Genomic DNA, 24,401 nt, shown 5'->3' on the forward strand with positions numbered 1-24,401 from the left:
CATGTGACAGCTCATATAAAACATTATAAATTCTGCGTATGTATATAAAACTTGTGTCATTATATAAAACAGCACAAATAATGTTACATCATACTATAGCTTTAACAGACAAATATCTTCTTGTAAGCACTAAAAATAAGCTACATTTGAGGCCTCCATACTGTTCCATGAACACACCAAGCACCAGCCCACCTCAGGGCCTTTGCACTTGCTGTTCCCTCTGTCTGGAAGACTGTCTCCAGATATCTGCAGGGCCCCTTCCTCACTCAATTCATTCCCATCTAGAATCAAATGTCACTTCTGAGAGGTCTTCTCCCACCACCCCACTTACAGCAGAAGCCCATCCTTCCCCTCCATTTGCTCCATCTTAGCCATCTTTTTCTGCCCTACAGCATTCACCTCCACCTACACATATCTATTTCCTTGCTTGTCACTCATTTACTGCCTGCCATGTCTACACCGGGAAAGAAGTGGCTTGTTCACACACCATTCACCCCTAAGCCTAGACTGTTGCCTGGCACAGAGAAGTCAGTGGGTTCGCAAGTACCCAATGACCAGCTTGTTTGTCCCTGAGAACAATCCTACGAGGTGTGCTGTGAATATCCCCATTTTAGGGAAAAGGAAACCAGGGCATAAATCAGCACATGGGGTTTCTAGAGTCAGCTGGCCAGGCTCTGTGCCTGGGTAACAGGGCCTCACCTTGCAAGGTGCTCACATAAAGATTAAAGATTAAATGCAACTCTGTGTCTCCCTCCACCCCCATGCTGAGAGCCCCCAGGATCCAGCTCAGCACCAGGCTCACAAGGGGTGCCCAGTAAGTGCTCAATAAATGACCATGGAAGGGGCAGGCACTTTTAATTCCATATTAAACAAGAGTAGGCCCCTTCCTCCTGGCCTCTAGGCGCTGATTCTCGGACCGTCAGAAACACTGGAGACCTTGGGGTGCCTGGGTGGCTCCGTGGCTTAAGCGTCTGCTTTCGGCTCGGGTCATGATGTTGGGGTCCTGGGATTGAGCCCCATATCGGGCTCCCTGCTCAGCGGGGAGTCTGGTTCTCCCTCTCCCTCTGCCCTTCCCCCTACTCATGTTCACACACTCTCTCTCTCTCTCACGCTGTCTCCCTCTCTCAAATAAATAAAATCTTTAAAAAACAAAACCCCGGAGACCTTTAAAAAATCCAAGTACTGGCTCCAAATATAAAAAGAAAACTGTGTCATCAAATGAATAAATCTTGATTTAAATGTCTACCAAGCACAACCTACATCACCATGTCAAGCACCAAGCAGCTCCACCTGGAGCTGCGCATATAGCCAGCACAGAGGACATGGACTGTGGGCATATTTTAGCAGCCTGGCCATGATGGGAGTCTTATGAGGCTGGGCCCCCAGAAGCAGATGCCGGCCGGGACAAGGATTTGAATGTAAGTAGTCAACCTGGGAGGTGCTCCAGCAAACACAGGCAGGGAGGAGAGAAGTGGGCCCGGACAGGGAGGGCAGCCAGTACAGGGCATGAGAGCAAGCAAGGGGCCAGGGTGGGCGACGGGCGGGGGGCCCCCTGAGAGCCAGGGAGCGACCCCGGGGCAGGGAGGCAGCAAGGGAGCTGGGGCATTTATACAACCCGTCCTGCCTAGAGGGCAGGGGGGAGGGCGTGTTCATTCCCTGGCACTTCCGGTGGGCCCTGCAGCTCTGCTGGCCAGAGGAAGCCACCAGGCACAGGACTGCAGGGGTGAGTGGCGAGTCTGGCTGGGGGCCCACCATGGGGCCTCCAAAAGAAAGAGGGTCGAGGGCCTTGCTGAGGCGGGGAGGAAACACCTGGAACGGCCCTGTCCGCAGGAGGGAAGCCTTTGAAGAAGGAAGGCACGCTGGCTGGTTAACAGAGGCCCCTCCAGGCTGGACTGACATTCCCCAGTCCGAACCAGGACGGCCTCCCTGGTTGCTACAACACTGAAATACGTCGGTGATCAGCACCATCTTGAAGGGGGTCGGGCGGGGGCTGAAGTCCGAGGAGGTGGCTGAGGAATGCTTAGGATAGTTGTTGTTTGCATAAAAACAGTTCTGTGATTGCCTGCCTGCTTCCAAGTCTCCTGGAGTGAGAAGGGAAGGCTTTATAAACTGTAGTGTGCCGTCCGTCACAGCCTCGTCACTAACGGCTCACCGTCACCGTCCTGCCCCGCCGACTGCCAACCACATGGCCTCAGTGAGTCACCCTCCTTCTCTGACTCTACATCCTTGTTTGAAAAAAGAGGCAGTTGAGGTTTAAGCAAGATGATGCAGGTAAAAACTCTGTCAACTACAAAGGCTTCCTGGAAGAACCTGGAAGAAGCGGCCGGGGTTCTGGGCCGAGGGAGCGGGGCTGGGCCACAAAAGGGTGCAGGATCCTGGGGATGATTATGTTCTCGGGGGAGAAGGCCACCACCAAGTCTTCTCCGGCCCAACCAGCGTTACCCAGGCCTGTGTGCGCCGGGCACGGACCTGCACCCTGCAGACACACAGGACATGACCCTGCCCCAGGCACGTTCGCTCATTCCTGCAGCCACCCATTTACTCAACACTTACTACACACCTACTGTGTACCAGGCAGGCCCTGTGCTAGGAGCCAATGACGTATCGGTGACTGAGTAAATCTGCCCTCGCAGAGCAGCGGCAAGACCAATTACACACGGATTTTAAAATGTGACAGCAGTGACAGATGAGTGCTAGGAGTAACAATAAAGCCGGATCAGGAAACACAGAGGGATGGGGTGGGGGAGCTGTTTCACAGACACAGTCCGGGAAAGCCTCTCCGATGAGATGGCATTTGAGGAGACAGATACTCGGGGACTGAGCTGCAATAGCAGCTTTGCAGATATCCGATGGAAAGGCATTCGAGGGAGAGGGAACTGTCAGTGCAAAGGCCCTGAGGCACATTCAGTCCTTCCAAGACCATCCTAACCAAAATATCTGTCCCTGCTCCTGTCCTGTGTTCTCCATAGCACCTGTCACTGTGCATAATATGCACGTCTGTTTATCAGCCTATTGTTCATCGAGTGCACCAGGCTGTCAGTTCCAGGAAGGCAATGATGTTTGTCTGTCCAGGGACCACTGTACCCCAGAGCCCAGGACTGGGCCTGCCACGTGGTGGATCATACGTGTTTAGTTGATGAATCATCAATCATTTAGAAAAGACTCGCCCTACGCCCAGCCTAGTTTCTAGGCCCTGAAAAAAGGTGTCCAGTTCTCACCCAGCCCCACTTCATCCCTGACTATGGAGGAAGTTGAAGATGAAGCAAAAACCAAGTTGCTACAACCTGCTGTGAACAGGCTGATGCAATCATAGGGGGAGGGGGGGTCACAGAGGGGAAGCCAACACTTTTCCCCACACAGGACCCCCCCACCCCCACCCCAGGGCTGGGGCCTGACCTGTGATCTTCCTTGAACTCACCAACAACCCGCCATTCCTTCAACAAGGACTCAGGCGGAGCCTCCTGCATGCTATCAAGCTAAAACTCACTCTCAAACCGGTGACCCACAGGCATGTTTCGTCTGACCAGCAGTGGGCTTTGAGAAAATTCAGGCCTAGGTCTGAATACCAGATTTCCCATTAAAATCACAGTTCCTAGCTTCTTCTGGAAAAGCTGACCACAGGTCTCAAATGCCCGCAGGGCCCCAGCATGACGGCTCCCATTTTTATCCAGGGCCGGCGCTACTGTTTTCCACTACCCAACCTGCTGCTTATACCATCTTCCTACCTGGCCCCAGAAGCATCTGCGTGTGAGATCCTAGTCCTAGATTCAGGCCCGGCAACTGAGAGCCCACTGTCCCCACACCCTCACCCGGGGCAGACATCGCTAATGGAACACAGATCTCATTCCCGCTAAATCTTTTCTACACTGTTGGGAATTTCTCTCCCCTTGTTCTTGTCCCCTAGACCTGCAACGTGGTCTGAGATCCTTCCTATCCTCACCCCAACTTCTCCCCCTCCTTTGGGCCCCTCAGCGTTTTTTCCTGAAGAATGGGCTCAATCAGAGTGGGATTATGGCAGGGCTTCTTAATCTTAGCACCGCTGATATTTGAACAGATAATTCATTGTTGTGGGGGTGTCCTGTGTACAGTAGGATGTTTGGCAGCATCCCTGGCCTCTCCCTGCAAAGTAACGTAACAAAGGCTGCCCTCGGTTGTGACGACAAGAAATGCCCCCAAACATTGCCCAATTTCCCCTAGGCGACAAAATGTCTCCCAGCTGAGAACCACTGCATTACATCAGAGTGAAGAAAACATTTCCAGAGCCAGTATGTGGGCGCGATCCTGGCTCTGTCATTTACTGGCCGCGTGACCCTGGGCAGCCTCTCTGTTGTCTCAGTTTCTCTCCCTGTGAAATGGGGATACAAGTACAGTAACTGAATGCTGATGGGTATGGAGTTTCTTTTGGGGGGCTGCTGAAGATGTCCTTAAATTAGATGGTGGTGATGGTTGCACACCTCTGTGACTATAGCAAAAACCACTGTATTGCACACTTTAGGTGGGTAAATCATACGGTACATGAATGATACCCCACTAAGCTGTTACACACACACACACACACACACACACACACACACACACACACACACACACACACAGTGCCCACCTTGAGCTGAGATGAAATGCGCTAGAAAACACAAAACGAGAGTCAGCCCTTATAGTCAGCAGCAGCCTATGCTGATCAGGGGCCCGTACTGGGGGGGGGGGGGGCAGCTGCGAGGAAAAGCCTCAAGTGACCAGGACGGTGGCGGCTGGGAACAGGCTCCGCTTTGGGTGGTATTTCCCGCCGGAATGTCCCAGACAAAGCAAACCAAGTCACTCACGGGCCCCAGGATGCAGGGCGGGGCGGCGGGACGTCCTGGGGTCCCTGTGCCTGTCTGTGGCAGGACAATGGGTGGAATGTGGTCTCCCCTCCAAGGGGCTGACACTTGACATCTGAAGACAATGACTTTCAAGAGGTTTTGTTTTTTCCTCAGAGCAGCCGTTTTTTTTTTTTTCCTTCTCCCCAAACAATTGTTCCTGGGGCTAGTGAAGGAGTCCCCCATCCCCCCCCCCCCCCCCCCGCCCCCGCCGCCCTGGCTTGTGAGGGATTGTGTTTGCAGAGTCAGGAAACAATGCACAAAAGTGAGAGAATGTAAAAATAGCGGTACTCAGGGCATGGCCAGGGGACGGGGGCTCTGCAAGGAGGTTTCCTCCGGTTGATTTTTCCCAGCGCCTACTCAGACCCCAGGGAAGGAATTCGGGCTCGGGAAGAGGCGGTGGACAGCAGAGTCTGCCTCGATGGCACAGACATTTGTGACTCAGATGCAGTTGGGGTGTCTTAAATTTAGGGTGTGCCGGCAACATCCCTACTGCTTCTCGCACATCACCTCATCCCAGACCACCTCACCCCAGTTTACAGAAAAGGACACCGAGGTTCTCAGTGGATGAAGTGCCAGCCCCAGCACATATAGCCAGGTGGAGAGAGCTGCGATCTGATCTCTGGGCCATCAGAGTCCAGACACTGGCCTGCTGCCTGCACTCTGACCTAGTCTTGTGCTCTCAGCTTCCGGGGCTACTCACCCACATCCCACTCATGATGGGGCCACTTCACTGAAGGTGTCCCCATCTTCAGCCTGCTCCACAAGGGCAGCCACCCTTGTCTGCATGGTCCGGGCCTGGGAGGGGAAGGCAGAGAGACCTTGCATAGGGAGCCTGCAGATGCCATAGAACAGAGAGGCCCTACCTGCCCCGGACCACTATGGTCCACTGAACAAGGCCCCACAGAGACGTCTGCATCCTAATCCCCAAACCTGTGAATACGTGGCCCTACATGGTAAAAGGGACCTTGCAGAGGCAATTAAGCTAATGAACTTGAGATGGGAAGGTTATCCCGGAATATCCAGATGGGCCCAACGTAATCACAAGGGCCCTGGAAAATGAAAGAGAGAGGCAGGAGAGACAGTATCAGCGTGGTGCAGCCTGACACTGGCCTTGAGGATGGAAGGGGCCAGGAGCTAAGGAACACAGGCCGACTCTAGAAACCGGAAATGCAAGTAAGTGGATTCTTCCCTAGAGCCTCCACGGGCAACAAAGCCCTGACAACTTGATGTTGGCCCGGTAAGTCCCATTTCAGACTTCTGACCTCCAGAAGTCTAAAATAATAAACCTATGTTGTTTTGAGCCACCAAGTTTGTGGCAATTTGTTGCAGCAGCAAAAGGAAACTAATATAACCACCTCACTGGGAAGATCATTAACCTCCATGCATCTCCAGTAAGAGGTGACACAGTCCTAACACCTCACTGTTAATTATTACAAATACACAATAGATATTATTATATAGCATGGCTACCTATTTCATACGTTATGTATTAGTCTTATAATTAGTAAGCTGTGAAATGACTTCTTTCTCCACTACTCACAGTCTCTATTAGCAAATATTCATTAAGGACAGATGGTCTGATAATGATAATTATTTTAATACTTATAAAACTATAAACTATCCTGAACTACCCAATTATATTCAATTCCTGAGTTTGCAAAGCAAGGAGCCATTTGGTAAGATCAGATGAGGGAAACCTCAGGACACCAAGTTATCTGAACTCAATGCTCCCGGTGCTTCCAATACATATGGCGACGAGAACAAGCTTCGACATGTATTAAGTACTTACTGTTTATCAATGCCAAGGGTCTAGGAGGAGGCAACCGCTCTATCCCTGTTTCACAGACAAGGAAATGCAATTATGGAGTAGAGTCATTTCCTCAAGGTCACTCAGGGAGGAAAGGCTGGAGCCATGACTGAGCCCAGGCTCATGGGGCTCCAGAATCAAGTCTTTCCCAGGGGACTATTTCGCCTCTTGAGTCCAGAAGTTGGGCGAAGTTAGCTAGGGTAGGAGAGCAGGGTGACCCGGTGGGATGAGCAGGAGTTGGGAGGCCTAGGTCATTTAAACATCCCTGGCTGGAGTGACAACAGGCAAGTCAAGAGGGGATCTTTACAGGGGCGCCTGGGTGGCTCAGTCGTTAACCACCTGCCTTCAGCTCAGGTCATGATCCCAGGGTCCTGGGATCGAGCCCCGCATCGGGCTCTCTGCTCCGCGGGAGGCCTGCTTCTCCCTCTCCCACTCCCCCCACTTGCGTTCCCTCTCTCGCTTTGTCTCTCTCTGTCAAATAAATAAATAAAATCTTAAAAAAAAAAAAGAGGGGATCTTTACAAAATGCAAATGTAGTTCCCTCCATCAATGCCACCACGCCCATCAGTGGCTCCCCACTGCTCTGAGAATAACAACCAAAAGTAGGATCCAGCCTCACTGCTACCACCAAAGTATGCTGCAGTCAGCCCAACCTTTAGGCTCTTCAGGCTGTTCTGAAAACACACCAAACTTGCACCTGCCCCAGGCCTTTGCACATACTGTTCCTTCTACCTCCAACACTCATTTCCCTCCCTTCATCTAGTTAACAACCATTCACCTCCCCCATCCTCCCACTGAGGTCACAGCACACACAGGCTCCAGGAGCTTCATATACACTTCTTTTTAATTTATTTGAGAGAGAGAGTGAGCATGGGCCAGGGGAGGGGGGAAGGGGTCGGGTGCAGAGGGAGTCAGAGAGAAGCAGACTCCCCGCTGACTGCATGGCCCAACACAGGGCTCAATCTCACAACCCTGAGATCACGACCTGAGCCGAAACCAAGAGTCAGACGCTTAACTGACAGCACCCAGGCGCCCCTCCATAGATCCTTCTCAGCACCACCAGAGCTATAACTTAACCTCAATTTTGAGATTATTCAATTGATAGCAGTCTTCCTCACCAAATGGAGAGCTCCCAGAGGTCTTGCTTACTCACAGTTTTATTCCTATTTCATTCACTCTGTTTTAGCCATGGTTTTAGGCCCAGCACTTAGCACTACAGTGCCGGGCATTCAGTACACTTTTGATGAATGAATGAATGAGATGTCCCTTTCCCTGGAGCTCAGTTTTCTCATCTGTAAAATAGTATTAATAGTAGCACCGACTTCAAGGATCACTATGAGCGTTACAAGAAATGATGCACACTAGCTAGGTGATTGGGGAGACTGACTCCTCCTCTCTGAACCTCAGTTTTCCCCTCTGCATAATGGGTACAACACAATGTCTACTGCTCGGACCTGCTGGCTTGGTTCCAAATGCAGCCCTACCACTGACTCACCATGTGACCCTGGGGAACCCACTCCCGTGCTCCATCCTCTATTCCCTCTTCTGTGAAATAGGGGTAGCAGGGGTCAGACAATAGAACCCCCAAGGGCCCCCAGCTCTGGAGTTGGGGGGTCAGGCCCACCCACTCTAACCACTCCCAGCCCCCACTACCTTCCAGCCAAACCAGTAGCAACCAGCCCCACCACAGAGTGGCAGGTCACCAGAGACTTTACAAGTGAGGCTTTCTACAGCTCCTTCCCTGGGGGACTCAACTACAGCCCAGGGACCCCAAGGAGGGAGGAAACAGGAGGGTGGGGGAGGCTCTGGCCCAAGTCCCCACCCGCCCGCTGCAGAAGGCCCAAGAGTGTAAACCTCAGTTTCCTCTTCTGTAAACGGAGATTCAAACACCTACCTCAGAAGATCAAACAGATAATGAACCTCAACTTCAGCGTCACACCAGGAGGCCTTATGAGAGGTGAGCACTTACTGTTACCATCACTGATATTATTTTTATGTGTCAGTGCATCCTGATAAAGGAAAACCTCACCCCCAACATACAGACCACACCGTATGTTCCTGACATTTCCCCAAAACTGAGTGTCTCCCACCACTCCAGTCATACGGGCTGGTCTGCCCTCTCCTCAGACACGTCGGGTTTATTCGCACCACAAGGCCTTTGCACACGATGCTCCCTCAGCCTGTAAGACATTTTCTCCAGCTCTTTACAGCACAGAACAGGTCAAGTGTTGCCTCCTCAGAGAGCCTATCTCTGACCATCCTGCAGCAGCCTCCCTCAAGCCCAACCCAGTCACTCGCTAGTACAACAACGTTGCCTGCAGTTATCACAATCTATACGTTATTTTGTGCATTGACTAGCTGTCCTTCCCTCCGTGGAGGGCCAGTTCCCTGAGGACAGGGATTTCTGTGTGTCTGGTTCACTGCTGTATCCACCGCCCTTAGAATGGCATGAGGCAGATATAAGATGCTCAAAAAAGACTTCTTAAGAGAAGAAAGGAGGGAAGTCACATAAGCCTCTGAGCACCCCATTTCTACATCTGTAACATAGGATAAATTAGAGTCTCTATCTCAGAGGGTTCTTTTGAGGATTAAGGAAAACCTTACGCGTACCATAAAGCGCTTAATTAGCACAGGGAAAGGAACACAATAAGAACTCAACTTTTTTAAAAATCATAAATGCCCATCAACAGGAGAATGGCCGAACAAATTGCGGTGTGTTCACACACTGCGGTACCACTCAGCAATCAGAAGAAAAGCTGCTGACACATACAACGGCGTGCATGGGTCCTAAACATACTGCCCGAGCCAAAGCAGCAGACACAATGGGGTGCATCCTGCGGAATCCACTCCACAAAATCCAGAAACTGACAAAATACACCTGTGATAAAGAGGTTACAAAAGTTGTTCCTTTTCTAACCCCAAAACCAAAAGTCCCCACTTTTCCTTGCCAGGTACTGACCGGCAAGGGGCCCAAGGGGACCTCTGGGGTCAGTCAATGTTCTAGAGCTTCACCTGGTGCTGATGTACAGGCAGACTCATGGCAACGTGCACTTAAGACTTATGCATGTATGTATAGAATTACACCGCAATAAAAATCATTCCAAAAACTATTTTCAACAAAGGGATGGAAAGGGGTTCATCCCCTTGCGCACACATGGGTCTCGCAGGCCCTGACAGAAGCACACCCCTCTGGTTTCGGGCAGACGTGGGCCCCCTCACCATCCACGCAGCCCTGGCTTCTGTGGGGCCCACTGCCAAAGAGACAAGCCGCCCTCCGCACACACCCCTCCACCACTGCCCCCCAGCCTGGCTTCCGAGAAGATGCCAGAACAGGAAGTCTGCTCTGAGGTTGTGAAGCAAAAACGCCGAGGGTGGTAGGGGAGGGGAAGGCAACTGGGGCGGGGGGGGAACTCCCCTGAATGAGAGATGTGCCTTGAATACTGTAGGAGATCCTATCTGGGTGTTTGATGGGTGTCCCCCACCCACCACAGACAGGCACAAGGACACCCACAAATGTCTGCTCTACAATTGATGGGGTATCTCCAGGAGTGGCAGCACTGGGCATGCCCTGTACATCACAAGCCATCTCACCGTCGCTGCCCTGCTTAAAACACTCCAAGAGCAGCGACCACTCTCAGAACAAAACCACACTCCTTACTGCAGCTTTCAAGGCCTGACATCACTAGCTCCTAACCCCTCTGGCTCTCCTCCCTCTCCTCTCTCCCACACTAGCCCCTTTGCCCTTCCAGGGAAACTCCCAGCAGGCTCCTGCCACAGGGCCTTTGTACCTGTCCCCTGGTGTCCACCCAACTCATTTCCTCCCCTCCTTCAGGTCCTGACTCAAACATCACCTCCTCAGGGAGGCCCACCCTGACCACCCTACTTAAGACTGCCACACCCTTCCCAGGACACCTTGCCTTGCTTCTTTTTCCCACAGCACTTAGCATCCACTAACACTATAAACTTTTCTTATTTAGTATCTGCGCTGTCTATCAGTTGTAAACTCAATGGGGGTGAGGGTTCTTGTCTGTCTTGTGCACTTACTGCATCCCCAGCCACCTGGTACAAACATAGTAGGTGCTCAATAAATTACTTGTGGCTCCAAAAAGGTAAACCAGAATCATAGGATTCACTCACTTATTTTTGGCATTATTTCAATGGTCTGTTATGAGTATGTGTCAACTTTTACAATTGAAAAGGCACAATCAGAAATCTGGCTTTAAAAGCCAGATGGGAACCATCCCTAGGTCACTGGGTCTGAGGTCCAAAGACTGGCCGTAAAAATTATCTGAGGAGCTTTTCAAAAGGCTCATTTGCCCAGGAGGTGCACGGCGAAGTTCAAGTCTGGCTCCAGAAGTCTGGGGAAAGCCAGGAAACCTGTGCCTTTGTACAAGCGCCCAGAGAACCCCGAAGGGCTGGAGGGCCTGTGGAACTCGGAAACAGGGCAGGTGGTCAGGGAGGGCTGCTCAGAGGAGGAGGGCAGAGAAGATGCTGACAAACAGCCAAGATCAGGCTAAGCCAATTCCTGGACCCTGCTATTCGGAGGCTCCAATTCAGTGGGATGGAAGAGGCCTGGGCATCTGCATTTTTAACTATGCCTGTGTGATGGGCCCTGAGATTTAGGAAGCACTGGCTGGGTCGGATCTGGTTTGAATGTGCACAGCTGCCTTTCATCAAGAGAACAGATACAATCATAATAAGAGAACTGGAAATGCAGCAGGACCCACGGCGAATACCTGGGCTTGATAGCCCCGGGGCCTTCTCCTGCGTGGTTCTGAAGGTGGCGGCTCTCCTCACAGGCTGTGGGTGGTCTGGCGTGTCCCCCTTCCCCGGTGACTGAAGAAGTGGGCGTGGCTTGTTTCCCTCGCCGTTTGGGGACTTTCGGCTTGTTCCAGCCTTGGGTTCTCACACGCGGTGCTCTGATGAATACCAGGTTACAGAAGCATCTGTTCCCCTCCCCACACTGAGGATTTTTTTAGACTCCATTTACCAGTGGGGGGTCCCGCAGTCCCAGGAGCAACGTGTTTAGGAGGCTCCTGCTAGTTAAGTCCGCTAAACGATCCACCAAAGGGTTTGCACTAGGTCACTGCCCCCAAATGACACAAAAGGCATCGAGGTTGAGCTTTACCGGAGGTGCAGCCCCACCAGCACACAGAGGAACTGAGGCCCAGACAGTGAAACCTTCAAGGCTGATGTTCTTTCAGAACCGACTCATCCCTGGACACAGTCCTGAGTGCTCTATTACCATGAACCCATGTGATCCTCAGCAGGACCCTGTGTGCTGGGGCGGGTGCCCACATACTGGCGTGTACCAAGCACTCAGTTTCATATTGCCACGTTTCATGCCTGCTATTACCTGTGTTTGATTTTCCTATAGATGTGTCCAACCACATCCCCGAACAAAATCAGGGTTCCGGAAAGCTGGGCCAAGTTTCTCAGATGGCACAGGAATGGCCTAGCAGAGTGCCCACACCCCCAAAACAGGACAAGAGGGGTCATCCGTCTACACCCTGTGGCAGAGCCATTCCTGGTGGTTAAGGCCAGCCCTGTCCCTGGGACCCTACACATATCCCAATGTCACTGCTGAACCTTGCCTGCTGGAGGGGATGCCCTAGCCCAGGGCCCAGCGCTGGAGCCAAACCCCTGGGAATATGGCAGGGGACTCATGACTGAAGGAAGGCATGAGTCTGCAGACACGTCAGTGAGCGAGATGTGCCTTTGGAGGACGACATCCCAATGTCCCAAATCTTGCCCCTGGCCAACAGCCACAAGACACGGACCCAGAATCCTCTACTGAGCTCCAAACAGAAGCCCCAGTTCCCTTTTTGTCTTTGCAGAACTTCCCACTGCATCAAGCTGAAAAGGAAGTCGACAACCCGGCAGGAGGAATGGTGACGGTGACACAAATCATTCCATGTTTGCTGAGGAAAGAGGAAGCGGCAGCCAGGGACGGCTGGGTGGCAGTGCCCCAAAGCAGAGGGAGAAGTTGTCTGGAGACATCAAACAAGTTAACTCAGCAACTGCGTGTCCACGGGCAAGCCACCACTGTCACTGGCCTCGGTCTTACTCATCTGGAAAATGGGCAAAACAACACCTACCATGAGGGATACTATGACGACTTAAATAAGGGAAGATCTATAGAGTGCTTCCTGGGATGGGGCCTGGCTCACAGCGTGCACTCCGTGAATGTCCATAAGAATTATGAAGTTCCAGCTTTCCACCCCGGCATCTGGCTCCCACATCCTGCCAGAGGCCTCCTCTGGTGGAGCTGAGGCCCTGCCCCTGGCCTCCATGTGCCCCGCGCTAACCCCTTTCCTGATCGCCACCAACCATATAGAGCACGAGCCACATGCCAGGCACAGAGAGGGGAAGTAACTTTCCTGGGACGGAATCTTTGTGCATTCATTCGGCAAGTGTTTGCCGAGGAGGTGACATATGGGCTGACACCTACATTTAGTGGGGTAGTGGCCAGGAGGCCCATCTGGCTGTGTGGAGAGAATGGACGTGGGGAGCCCCGCGGGGAGGCTCCTGCCACAGCCCGGGTGGGAGACAGTGGCGGACGCGCCCAGGGTCGGCGGGCGGTGGCAGGCGGAGAAATGGTCAGATCCTCAGATGCATTCTGAAGGCAGAGCCCTTGGACTTTGCTGATGGATGGGACTGTAGGGGGTGAGAGAGAGGAGTGGAGGCTGACTCCCTGGTATCTGGCCTGAGACGCTGGCAGGAGGGAGGTCACTTTTACTGAGACAGGAAAGACTGTGGTTTGGGGGTTGGGGGTAGAGCAAGAGTTCAACTAGGGACATTTTAAGTCTCTGCCTTCATGCAGGCCCGTCTGGCAAGGAAGACGGACTGTTAGCAAATCATTGCACAATATGGATTCAAGTACGATCGTGTTGAGCGTTAAGAAGCAGGACTGGGCAAGGGGACCCAGGCAACGGCGTTCAGGGAAGGCTGCCTGGAGGAGGCACATCAGAGCTGAGGCCAAGAGGCTGAGGAGCTTGAGAAGAGCTAGGGAGGTGAGGAAAACTGGTACCTCTCTCTGTGCATTCTCCACTTGACTCAGCGTCTGCTCTCACCCTTCGCAGCCGGCAGGGACAGAGCCCAGGAATGAAGGCAGTATGGCTTCTGTGGTGGAAGCGAGGGGTCAGACAGAGTGAAGCTCAAGTCCCAGAACCACCTCTTTTTTGTTGTGTGGCCTTCAGCTGGTGACTTCACCCCTCTATGCCTCAGTCTCCTCATCTATAAAAGGGGGTGACGGTGCCAACTTTCCGGGGTGCTGTGAAGCTCTGGAAACCCAGAGGGAGCTGCCGGCTCCCTCCCCTGACACGGCGTGCCTCCCCTGAGCCCCAGTGAAAGCTGTTTTGTGTGCGAGGCTGGACCCAGACGGGCAGGGAGCGGCCGGGCCCCGCAGGGCTAAAACCACAGGCCTGCAGCACCAGCTCCGGTCGGGCCTCCTGCCCCCAGCCGCCCTGGCTGTCCCTGCTGGGATTTTCCATCCGTTCAGAACAGGAACTATGAAAACGCACAGCCTCCCAGTCTGCCACAGGGCAAGAGTGTTTTTCCACAGTGAGGTCGAATTTAGTCTGAAGCAGCAGTGTGGGGTGAAGCAGCAGTGTGGGGTGGCAGGGGCTTCGAGAAAGAGGAGAGAGGACTGGGTGGCAGGGAACCGGAAGGCAGTTTCTCCTCAGCTTTGGAGAGAAAGGGCGCCTGCTGGCCCGCGTTTCTACAAGCCAGTCACCACACTCTTGCTCACACCGTTTCTTGTTCACACGTCCCGGGACAGACTACTTCTGCGTCCTTGATAACACTGTGAATGCATTCATTCACTCACCCAACAAAGTTCCGATTTAGCACCTCCAAAGGGCCAGGCACTGGTCTAGGCCCTGGGGTTACACTGGATACAAACATTATGAAGAAACTCAAGTGGGTAAGGGAGGTAGGAAGGGGAAGGGCTCTCTGAGGGGACAACCAGTGGAGACGCAGATGAAAGGAAGGAATGAGCCACAGGATTCCAGGGGAGAACACAGCCCAAGCAAGTACAAAGGCCCTGAGGCAGGGACCTGCGTGGTGTGTCTGGGGAACAGCGAGGAGACCATGGTGGCTGAAGCAGAGCAAACAGGTGAGTGGCAGGACCAGGCAAGGTGACCCCGGAGGCGGATTTCACGGACTCTGGCCAAAAGGCACACTAAGGAGATGGGACTCGGATTTAAGCATGGCGGGTCACTCAGCAGCTCTGACAAGCCAGGGAAAAATCCAAGTCCTCAGGGTTGGAGGGTGAGTGCAGCCCCATTTCTCCCAGGGCAGTGCAAAGGGCTCCGAGCCCTGACACCAACCCCCACATCCCCCCCATTAGACCTTCCCCTCAGCTCCCTGGGCCTCATCTGTCCCTATCTATAAAATGGAGACACAAGCCCTACCCAGGCTCCCATGGGGGTCCAGTGAGGAACATGCTGAGACACTGAAACGAGAGGCTGGGGTACCCCAGACCCCAGCCTCAGGGCCACTGTGAACCTCCAGGGTCAGCTAGGCCCTCAAGGACCCGGCCCCCCTCAGACGGCCTGAAACAGGCTCTCTGAAGGCTAAGGTGTCTGAGGAGGTGGCGCCTGGCAACCAGACGCCTGTCTAGCAACGGTGGGGTGGGATGGCAGCCGGGCTCCATGGCAACCAGCAGCTGGGGCCCAGAGGCCAGGCACCGCTTCAGAGGGGGAGTCAAGGCAGGGGGTTCCCAGGCTCCTCTCTAAAGCAGCGTGACTCACGGCCCCTCGGCAAATCCAGCGGGCACCGCTTGCAGGACTGGAGGCCCAGGCTTCCCTGCCCTGCCCTGCCCTGCACTCGGTCCCTGAGTGGTTCACTTGGCTTCTCCGGGCCTTCCATGTCCTCTCTGGAAGGGAGGCTATGCCTACCATGGAGGGACACATGAGAATTCAGCATTAACACACAAAAATAAGAGCAGCAAGCATTTACAGAGAACACTCTGAACACCTCTCCTGAGGTGGGTGCTATTATGTACTAACCCCATTTCACAGACAAGAAAGCTGAGGCCCTAGGAAGTAAAGCAACACACGTAGCGAGGGGCAGAGTCAGAGAGGCTGACTGCCGTGCCAGGCCTCTTAACCACGCCATCACCCTGTCCCTGGTGTACAAAGGGCCTGGGGTTGGTCCAGCCAGCAAATATTCCTACAGTATTGATAAGAGTAGCAACAACAGCTGCCAAGGTTTACTGAGTGTGCTGGACGGAGCAGGCACTCGACCGCACTGGCTCACCTCATCCTCACGACCTTGTCAGGTGGCCACTATGAACAGCCCCTGTTACAGGGGAACCACTGAGGCACAGGGAGGTGAAGCAACTTGCCTGGAAAGTACTCAAGATAGTCCTGAAACTGCAGGGCGCCTGGGTGGCTCAGTTGTTAAGTGTCTGCCTCCAGCTCAGGTCATGATCCCCGGGGGCCTGGGACCGAGCCCTGCATCGGGCTCCCTGCTCAGCGGGAAGCCTGCTTCTCCCTCCCCCACTCCCCCTGCTTGTGTTCCCTCTCTCGCTGTGTCTCTCTGTCAAATAAATAAATAAAATCTTCAAAAAATGGAAACTGCAGTTCCTGACACCAAATCCCACCGCACCACACGGAGTGCTCAGTAAGTGTCTGATCATCACAATCGAAGCCTGCCTTTGGAAAAGCCACCGAGTCCCCAGTTCAACTCTCCAGCCTCGAGCTTGTGGCCCAGGGACCCCCCCCCCCCCGACCCTGCCAGCCACACCCCACCATTCTCCGGAGGGTGTGCCGGCTTTCACTGGAATCCCCCCTCCCCCCAGGGGAACACAGAAAGCTGTTAACCCGTCTTCCTCAAGGCTGGCCACTGGGCTGGACATTCACCCCACCCCCACCACCCAGCGTCATCTACAGAAAGAGCCTGCGGGGAAATAAATGGCTCCTGAATGTCACATCACAAACATCTCAGAACAAACCTGACAGCACAGAGCCAGGTGGGGAAGCGGAGAATCTGGATGCTGCAGGGTCTCTGCCCTTAGTCTCCAGGCAGCCAGAACCACGTCCAGTGGACTCTGATAGAACGCAGGTCTTGGGCCTGCAGTTTCACCTCTCTCAGACTCAGCTTCCGCATCCGTAAAATGGGCACATAATGAAGTAGTGCGCCATAGCAGCAAAGATCTGAGGAAAGACTGTGGATGAGAATCAAGGCCGAGAAGAAGAAAAAAAGAAGGGGGGGTGGGGAGGAGAAGAAGCAGAAGCAGCAGCAAGGCTGAGAATAGCACCAACAACACAGCTCTGACTGGAGACTGCCGCCCCATCTTCATTGTCATCATCAGGATTATCAATACTGCAGATCCCACACCTGGAGACGCCCCCCAGGAGCCTACCCCAGGAGCTGCCAATCCCAGTGCCGTGCCCACAAGAGCCACACAGGTAGGATGAATGAGTGAAGCTGACCAGGTGGTGCAAAAGGGAGATGGGGAAGACTGTGGCTCATGGGAGCACAGATGCTCATCTAAAGGGGTGGTCACTACTCCGCTCCCATCAACTGTCAGGGGCAGAAACACAGCCAGATCTCTCTGCTGTCCGAATGAAATTGGGAATCTAGATTTTTGTGATCATTTTTCACACTTTTAAAACCCTGTGCTAGCTCGTTCTAAAATGTATATGGAAAGGCAAAGAAACTAGAAGAGCCAATACAATATTGAAAAGGACAATGTTGGAGGAGTCACACTACTAATTTTGAGAATTACACCGAAGTTACGAAGTTACTCTCAAGACGCTATGGAACCAGGCAAAGGTCAGACACTAGATCAAAGGAACAGAATAAAGAGTCCAGAAACAGACTCATACAAATATGGCCATCTGATTCCTGACAAAGACGCAAAGGCACTTCAACGGAGAAAGGACAGTCTTCTCAACAGATGGTGCTGGAACCACTGACGTCATATGCAAATTAATGACCCTCAACCAAATCTACACACTTTATACAAAAGTTAGCTCGCGATGGATCACAGATCTAAATGTAAAACTATAAAACTCTTAGAAGAAAACATAGGAGAAAATCTTTGTGACCTGAGTTGAAACAAGAAGTTCTCAGGGTATCAAAAGCAAGCTCGGGGAGAGGAAAAGAGCAATAAATGAAAATTTTAAACTGTTGCTCTGCATAAGACACTGTTAGAAAATGAAAAGAGAATTTTTTTCTCTGGGAGAAATATTTGCAAAAGACACAGCTGATGGAAGATCTGCATGCAGAATATAACTCTAAATTCCAAAGGAAGAAAACAATTAAAAAAGACAGGTACAAGACCTGGACATAAACTTCACCTGAGAGGATATATGGATGGAAAATACACACATGAAAAGATATTCAACATCATCAGACATTTGGGAATATAAATGAAATGAAATGAAACCACAGTGGGATATCACTATACTTCCATGAGAACGGCTTTAAAAAAAAAAAACAAACAAACCTGACAATAGCAAGTGCCGACAAGAAGGGGAAACCACAGGGTCTCGGATGCTTCTGGTGGGAATGTGAAATGGCCCAACAACTTTGGAAAACAGTTTAGCAGTTTCTCATGAGGTTAAACATCCATGTCTGGGCATTTACACTAGAGAAATCAACACTTACGTTCACACAAAAACCTGTACACAACTGTTTACAGCTACTCCATTTATAATTGCCAAAGAGCGAAAAAGAATGAGTACGTCCTTCAACTGGCCAATGGATGAAACAACTGGAATATGCAAACAAGGGAACACTGCTCAGCAATATAAGGAACAAGCTCTAGAGACACACAACAACACGGGTAAATCTCAGAGGCTTCATGCTGAGTGAAGGAAGGCCATCTCAAAGGCTGCGTGCTGTGATTCCACTCACAAGGCACATACGTGTTCTGGAAAAGGCGAGACTATAAGGGCAGAAGCCAGATGAGTGGTTGGCAGGGGTTGCACCTGTGGTGGGATCTCTCAGTGGCCACACTAAAGAGTTTTCTGGTGGTCTGTATCCGGATTGCAGTGTAGGAATGCGACTCTATACGTGTGTTGAAACTCATAAAACTCTGCACCCCCAAAAAGTCATTTTCATTGTACATGAATTTTTTTTAAATCTTTAAAAATCTCGCACTGGGTACCAAGACGAACTCAGGGTTTTTTTAAAAGATGTGTTGAGAGAGAATCCTACAGACACAAAGGTGTGTGTGCATGCACGAAGTAATACGTACACGTGTGTCCCCTCACTCTCTCCCTCAGAGCCTGGGAACAGTAACATGCACTAGCATCCAGATCGAGGCCAATGGATGGAACCATCCTCCCAAAAAAAAAAAAAAAAAAAGAACCAGATCTCCTTGGAAAACTAACTGATCCCAGGGCTGGGACACACAAAATACAAGATGGGCCTGAAATATTATGTGGTGCAAAAAAGCAAGAGAAGGAAATTTTTTTTTTTTTTTTTTTTAGAAGGATGGAGGCAGGGGCGCCTATATGGCTCAGTCGATTGAGTGTCTGACTCTTGGTTTCAGCTCAGGTCATGATCTCAGGGTCCTGGGATCGAGTCCTACATCAGGCTCCTTGCTCAGTGGGAAGCCTGCTTCTCCCTCTGCCTGCCGCTTCCCCTGCTTGTGCGTGCATGCTCTCTCTGGCAAATAAAATTAGAAAACATTTTTTTAAATAAATAGATAATAAAAATAAATTAACTAATTAATTTTTTTTAATTTCTTTTTAAAAGAAGTATGGAGGTCTATCAAAAGGGCACAGGGGCCAAGTGGAAAGAGCTCCCAGTGTCCAAAGCTGGAACCGCTTGGACAAAATAAATAATGATAGCACTGATTTATGAGGCCATCCTGATATAAATAACTGGATGAATAAATAAGTAAATAGGGGGAATGCTTCCTTACAGAAAAGTTTCAATTAATAAAAATAGAAGGAATGAAGAAAACAGAAATTCACCATTAGAACATCACAGTAGGAATTGCCACAGGCAAGATACACCCATGGATGCTAAAATTAGTGGGTGAAAATTGAAGCAAAAGCAAGATATTTCCACAGTCTCAAAGAATCTCCCCCCAAATCTAGTAATTATAAAGGGAAAAAATTGTAACTTTACCATGGAGAATCCTGGCTTTCGCCATCTGAGCCAAGTGATCGTGGTTAATATCATTAGTAGGAAATACTGACACCATGGGTCCCTGATACAACGTGCTGAGAAAGACCCCTCACCCCTGACCTACCCCCGCCCAATAATGCAGAACCTCAAACCCAACTGAGGGGCAATCTATAAAATACTTGACCAGTACTCTTCACAAGCGTCAAGGTTGTGAGAGACACAGGAAGACCGAGGAATCGCCAGAGACTAGAACAGACTGAGGAGGTGCAATACATAAAGGCAACATGGTATCCCGGATGGGATCTTGGGAAGAAAAAAGCAAAGAGTGGGACAATCAGTGCAATCCAAGTAAATTCTGTAGTTTAGTTAATGGCATTATGTCCGAACTAATTCCTTCATTTTGGTCACTGTACTAGGTTTCTACAAAATGTTAACTTAAGGGGAAGCTGGATGAAGGAGGTACAGGAACTCTGTACTGTATGCAACTTTTCCATAAGTCTAAAATTATCTCAAAATCAGAAACCCTGGGCTGGCCAAGCTAACTCAGCTACTGGTCAAACTGCACACGTCTACACCACAGACTTGGCCCACAAGTCACTGGTTCACACTCATGGTTGTTATGGACTTAATGTGTGACCCTCCCCCAAATTCATACACTCAAGTCCTAGCCCCCAATGTGATGGTATCTAGAGGTGGGGCATTTGGGCGGTAATTAGGTTTAGATGAGGTCACGAGGGTGGGGTCCCCATCAGAGGATTAGCGTCCTTATAAAAAGAGGAACAGACACCAGAGCATGCGCTCTCTCTCTGCCCTGTGAGGACACAGTCGGAAGGCAGCTGTCTACAAACCAGGAAGGAAATCCTCACCAAGAACTGAATCTGGCCACACCTTGATCTTGGATTTCCCAGACCCCAGACTGTGAGCAAATGTCCTGGTTAAGCTACCCAGCCTGTGATGTTTTGTTATAGCAGCCTGAGCAGACTAATACACTGGTCTACAGCCGACACCCCCATTCCTCCCTGGGGAGGCCCAAGACAAAAAAACTCTCTGAACTTGTACATAAAAGACTCCCCAAGTCAGGTGTCCCCAGCGCCACCCTCTTGATTGGCTTTTCATGGCCACACCTAGAGTCTGCAGCAAAAAGGGCCCAGGGCTATAAATAAGAGCTCCGTTCAAACCCAAGCCCTGCTACAAATTCACTGTGGGAGGCTGGGTGAGGGACTCCCCCTCTTCTTTCTTTTTCTTTAAATTTTTTATTGTTATGTTAATCACCATACATTACATCATTAGTTTTTGATGTAGTGTTCCATGATTCATTGTTTGTGTGTAACACCCAGTGCTCCACGCAGAACTTGCCCTCTTTAATACCCATCACCAAGCTAACCCATCCCCCCACCCACCTCCCCTCTAGAACCCTCAGTTTGTTTTTCAGAGTCCATCGTCTCTCATGGTTCCTCTCCCCCTCCGACTTACTCCCCTTCATTCTTCCCCTCCTGCCATCTTCTTTTTTTTTTCTTAACATATATTGCATTATTTGTTTCAGAGGTACAGATCTGTGATTCAACAGTCTTGCACAATTCACAACACTCACCATAGCACATACCCTCCCCAATGTCTATCACCCAGCCACCCCATCCCTCCCACCCGCCCCCACCACTCCAGCAACCCTCAGTTTGTTTCCTGAGATTAAGAATTCCTCATATCAGTGAGGTCATATGATACATGTCTTTCTCCGATTGACTTATTTCACTCAGCATAACCCCCTCCAATTCCATCCATGTCATTGCAAATGGCAAGATCTCATTCCTTTTGATGGCTGCATAATATTCCAGTGTGTGTGTGTGTGTGTGTGTGTGTGTGTGTGTGTGTGTGTGTGTGTGTGTACCACATCTTCTTTATCCATTCATCTGTCGATGGACATCTTGGCTCTTTCCACAGTTTGGCTATTGTGGACATTGCTGCTATAAACATTGGGGTGCATGTACCTCTTTGGATCCCTACATTTGTATCTTTGGGGTAAATACCCAGTAGTGCAATTGCTGGATCATATGGTAGCTCTATTTTCAATTTTCTGAGGAACCTCCATACTGTTTTCCAGAGTGGTTGCACCAGCTTGCATTCCCACCAACAGTGTAGGAGGGTTCCCCTTTCTCCGCATCCCCGCCAACATCTGTCGTTTCCTGACTTGTTAATTTTAGCCATTCTGACTGGTGTGAGGTGGTATCTCATTGAAGACTCCCCCTCTTCTGAAAACTGGGCAGGGGTCAACCTTCAGGGGTTATCATGAAGCTCAGATGAGCGTGCCTTCCTATGAAGTTGCTAGGAAAGCTACAATGAGCTAATGTTAGGTGTTATTTTTTCATTACAGCAACACGTAGGGGCTGAAGGACAGAGACATTTCATTGACAATTTATGCGTGGGGAAGGAAATTCAAGATGAACATAGCCGTACCCCACTCTGTCTACAGCAGTTTCTATGAGCCCCAGAACTCTTCGAGGCAAGGAGGCAGGGCAGGGAAATGATCTTCTGCATATGGGTAAAGGCTCCCCTGTTAGGAACGTCCTCATACAGATGACGTCCTCAGACACAGGACATCCTAATTCACAGGACATCCTCAGACACAGGCACAGAAACATTGCTTTAAGAATAGTAACTGCAGGACTGTTTCAACAATTCTGAACAAATTAGGGTCCATTCAAGGAAAGAAAAACTATGCAGCTGTGAAAAAGAATGAGGAAGCCCATAGGTACTGTAGAGAACAAGGTCCAAGATATACAAATAAGAGGGGCGCCTAGGTGGCTCAGTCATTTAAGCATCTGCCTTCAGCTCAGGTCGTGACCTCAAGGGTCCTGGGATCGAGTCCCCCGTCAGACTCCCCGCTCAGCAGAAAGTCTGCTTCTCCCTATACCCCTCCCCTTGCTCGTGTGTGCACGCATGCTCTCTCTCTCTCTCAAATAAATACATAAAATCTTAAAAAAAAAAAAAAAAGATATATGACTAAGGGGAAAAAAAGAGAGGGGGACCTCATGACCCAGCACCTCCAGCACATATGTACCAGGAGACTTCTCAACAAGGTTCACAGCAACATTGCTCGGAAGAGCTGTGTGACCAGCAGCCTCTGAGATGAGCCCCAACGAACCCCACCTCCTGGTACTCACAACACCTGGTACATGTAGAGTGTCTTCCCACATTCCATCAGGGTTGTGACTAAGAGACTATATACAGCAGAGTAAAAGAGATGGTATGGCACTTCCAAGACTAGGTCATAAAAGTTCTGTGGATTTTACCTATGGCTCTCGGGACCACACACTTGTGGGGGGAGCCACCCGTCATGTCTACCTACGGAGAGGCCCACATGGAGGCCTAGTCCAGCCAACAGCCCTGTGCGGGCACCATCTTAAAGCAGAGCCTCTGCCCCCAGTCAAACCATCAGATGAGCCTGCAGACCTGGCTGGCAGCTTCCCTGCAACCTCAATGGAGACCCAGAGCCAAAAGAATTACCTAGCTAAGGGACGCCTGGGCGGCTCAGTCGTTAAGCATCTGCCCTGGGCTCAGGTCATGATCCCAGGGTCCTGGGATCAAGCCCCTCTTCGGGCTCTTTGCTCAGTGAGGAGCCTGCTTCTCCCTCTCCCTCTACTGCTCCCCCTGCTTGTGCTCTCTCTCTCTCTGACAAATAAATAAATAAAAATTAAAAAAAAAAAAAAGAATTACCTAGCTAAGCTGCTCCCAAATTCCTGACCCACAGAAACTGTGTGAGATATGAATGTTTAGTATTTCAAGCCATTAACTTTTAGGGTTACAAATATGGCTAATTTGACTCTGCGTCTCTCATGAGTTTGCAGACAAACAGCCAGTCAGGATTCCAGTCATCTGGAGCCCAGGGATCCATTGCCACAGTTTTGGGCTGGAAACCTCTGTTACCTTCTTACCAAGCTGCCTCACAACATGGCAGCCAACTTCCCTAGAGCAAGTGATCCCAGAGAAAGAGAACACCCACCACAATCCTTTTATGACTGAGAGTCTAGGTCACTTTCTCCTCCTCCTTACTCCATTCATCAGAAGTGACTCATTAAGTCCAGCCCACAGTCAACAAGAGAAAAAGATACAGGGTGTGAATAATAGGAGATGGGGATCTGGGGGCCATCTTGGAGACCGCTTATCACACAGACCAAATCCCCAAAGGATAATGAGTTTGTTGTAACAACAGAACAACAAAATAATAGCTAACATTTATTGGATGCTGACCATGTTTGAGAGTCCTACATGCATGAACACATTTAATCACTACAACAACCCTGGGTGCTACAACTATTGCTCCCAGATTCTACTACTTCTTCCACACTTGCTCTGTTAACTTCAACTGGGTTTTTCTAGCCTTTAGGGGAAGCGAAGATCCAGAGAGGAGCCAAGGCCATTCTCTTAGACCTCCCTGAGGAGGTGCCACTTGGGCTCCAACCTCAAGGATGAGAAGGAAACAGACAAGGGACAACCTAAGAAAGAACATTCCAGCAGAGGGAACATCAGGTGCAAAGGCCCTGAGGCAGGAGTGAGTACTGTTTGTGGGAGGCCTAAAGAAGGCCCAGAGGCTGGGGAGGAGCGAGGAAGGAGCAGTGGTGAGAAAGGCAGGCAGTGGACACACAGCG

At 50.8% G+C, this 24,401-nt stretch overlaps 1 protein-coding gene across 3 annotated transcripts in view; it reads right to left on the minus strand.

Moving 5' to 3' along the window:
- Window positions 1-24,401, minus strand: part of PREX1 (phosphatidylinositol-3,4,5-trisphosphate dependent Rac exchange factor 1) — a 176,894-nt gene that overhangs the window by 111,079 nt on the left and 41,414 nt on the right. Inside the window, exon 1 of one of the 3 annotated variants that reach the window (XM_027621889.2) lies at window positions 9,679-9,720. The exons of the other annotated variants lie outside the window; for them this stretch is intronic. Coding sequence (XP_027477690.1) covers window positions 9,679-9,705 — 27 coding nt within the window. The 5' untranslated portion in view covers window positions 9,706-9,720. Of the gene's footprint in view, window positions 1-9,678; window positions 9,721-24,401 lie in introns of those variants that run through there. 3 annotated transcript variants of the gene reach the window in all.

Source organism: Zalophus californianus, chromosome 8 (assembly GCF_009762305.2).
Source record: "Zalophus californianus isolate mZalCal1 chromosome 8, mZalCal1.pri.v2, whole genome shotgun sequence".
Lineage (NCBI taxonomy): Eukaryota > Metazoa > Chordata > Mammalia > Carnivora > Otariidae > Zalophus > Zalophus californianus.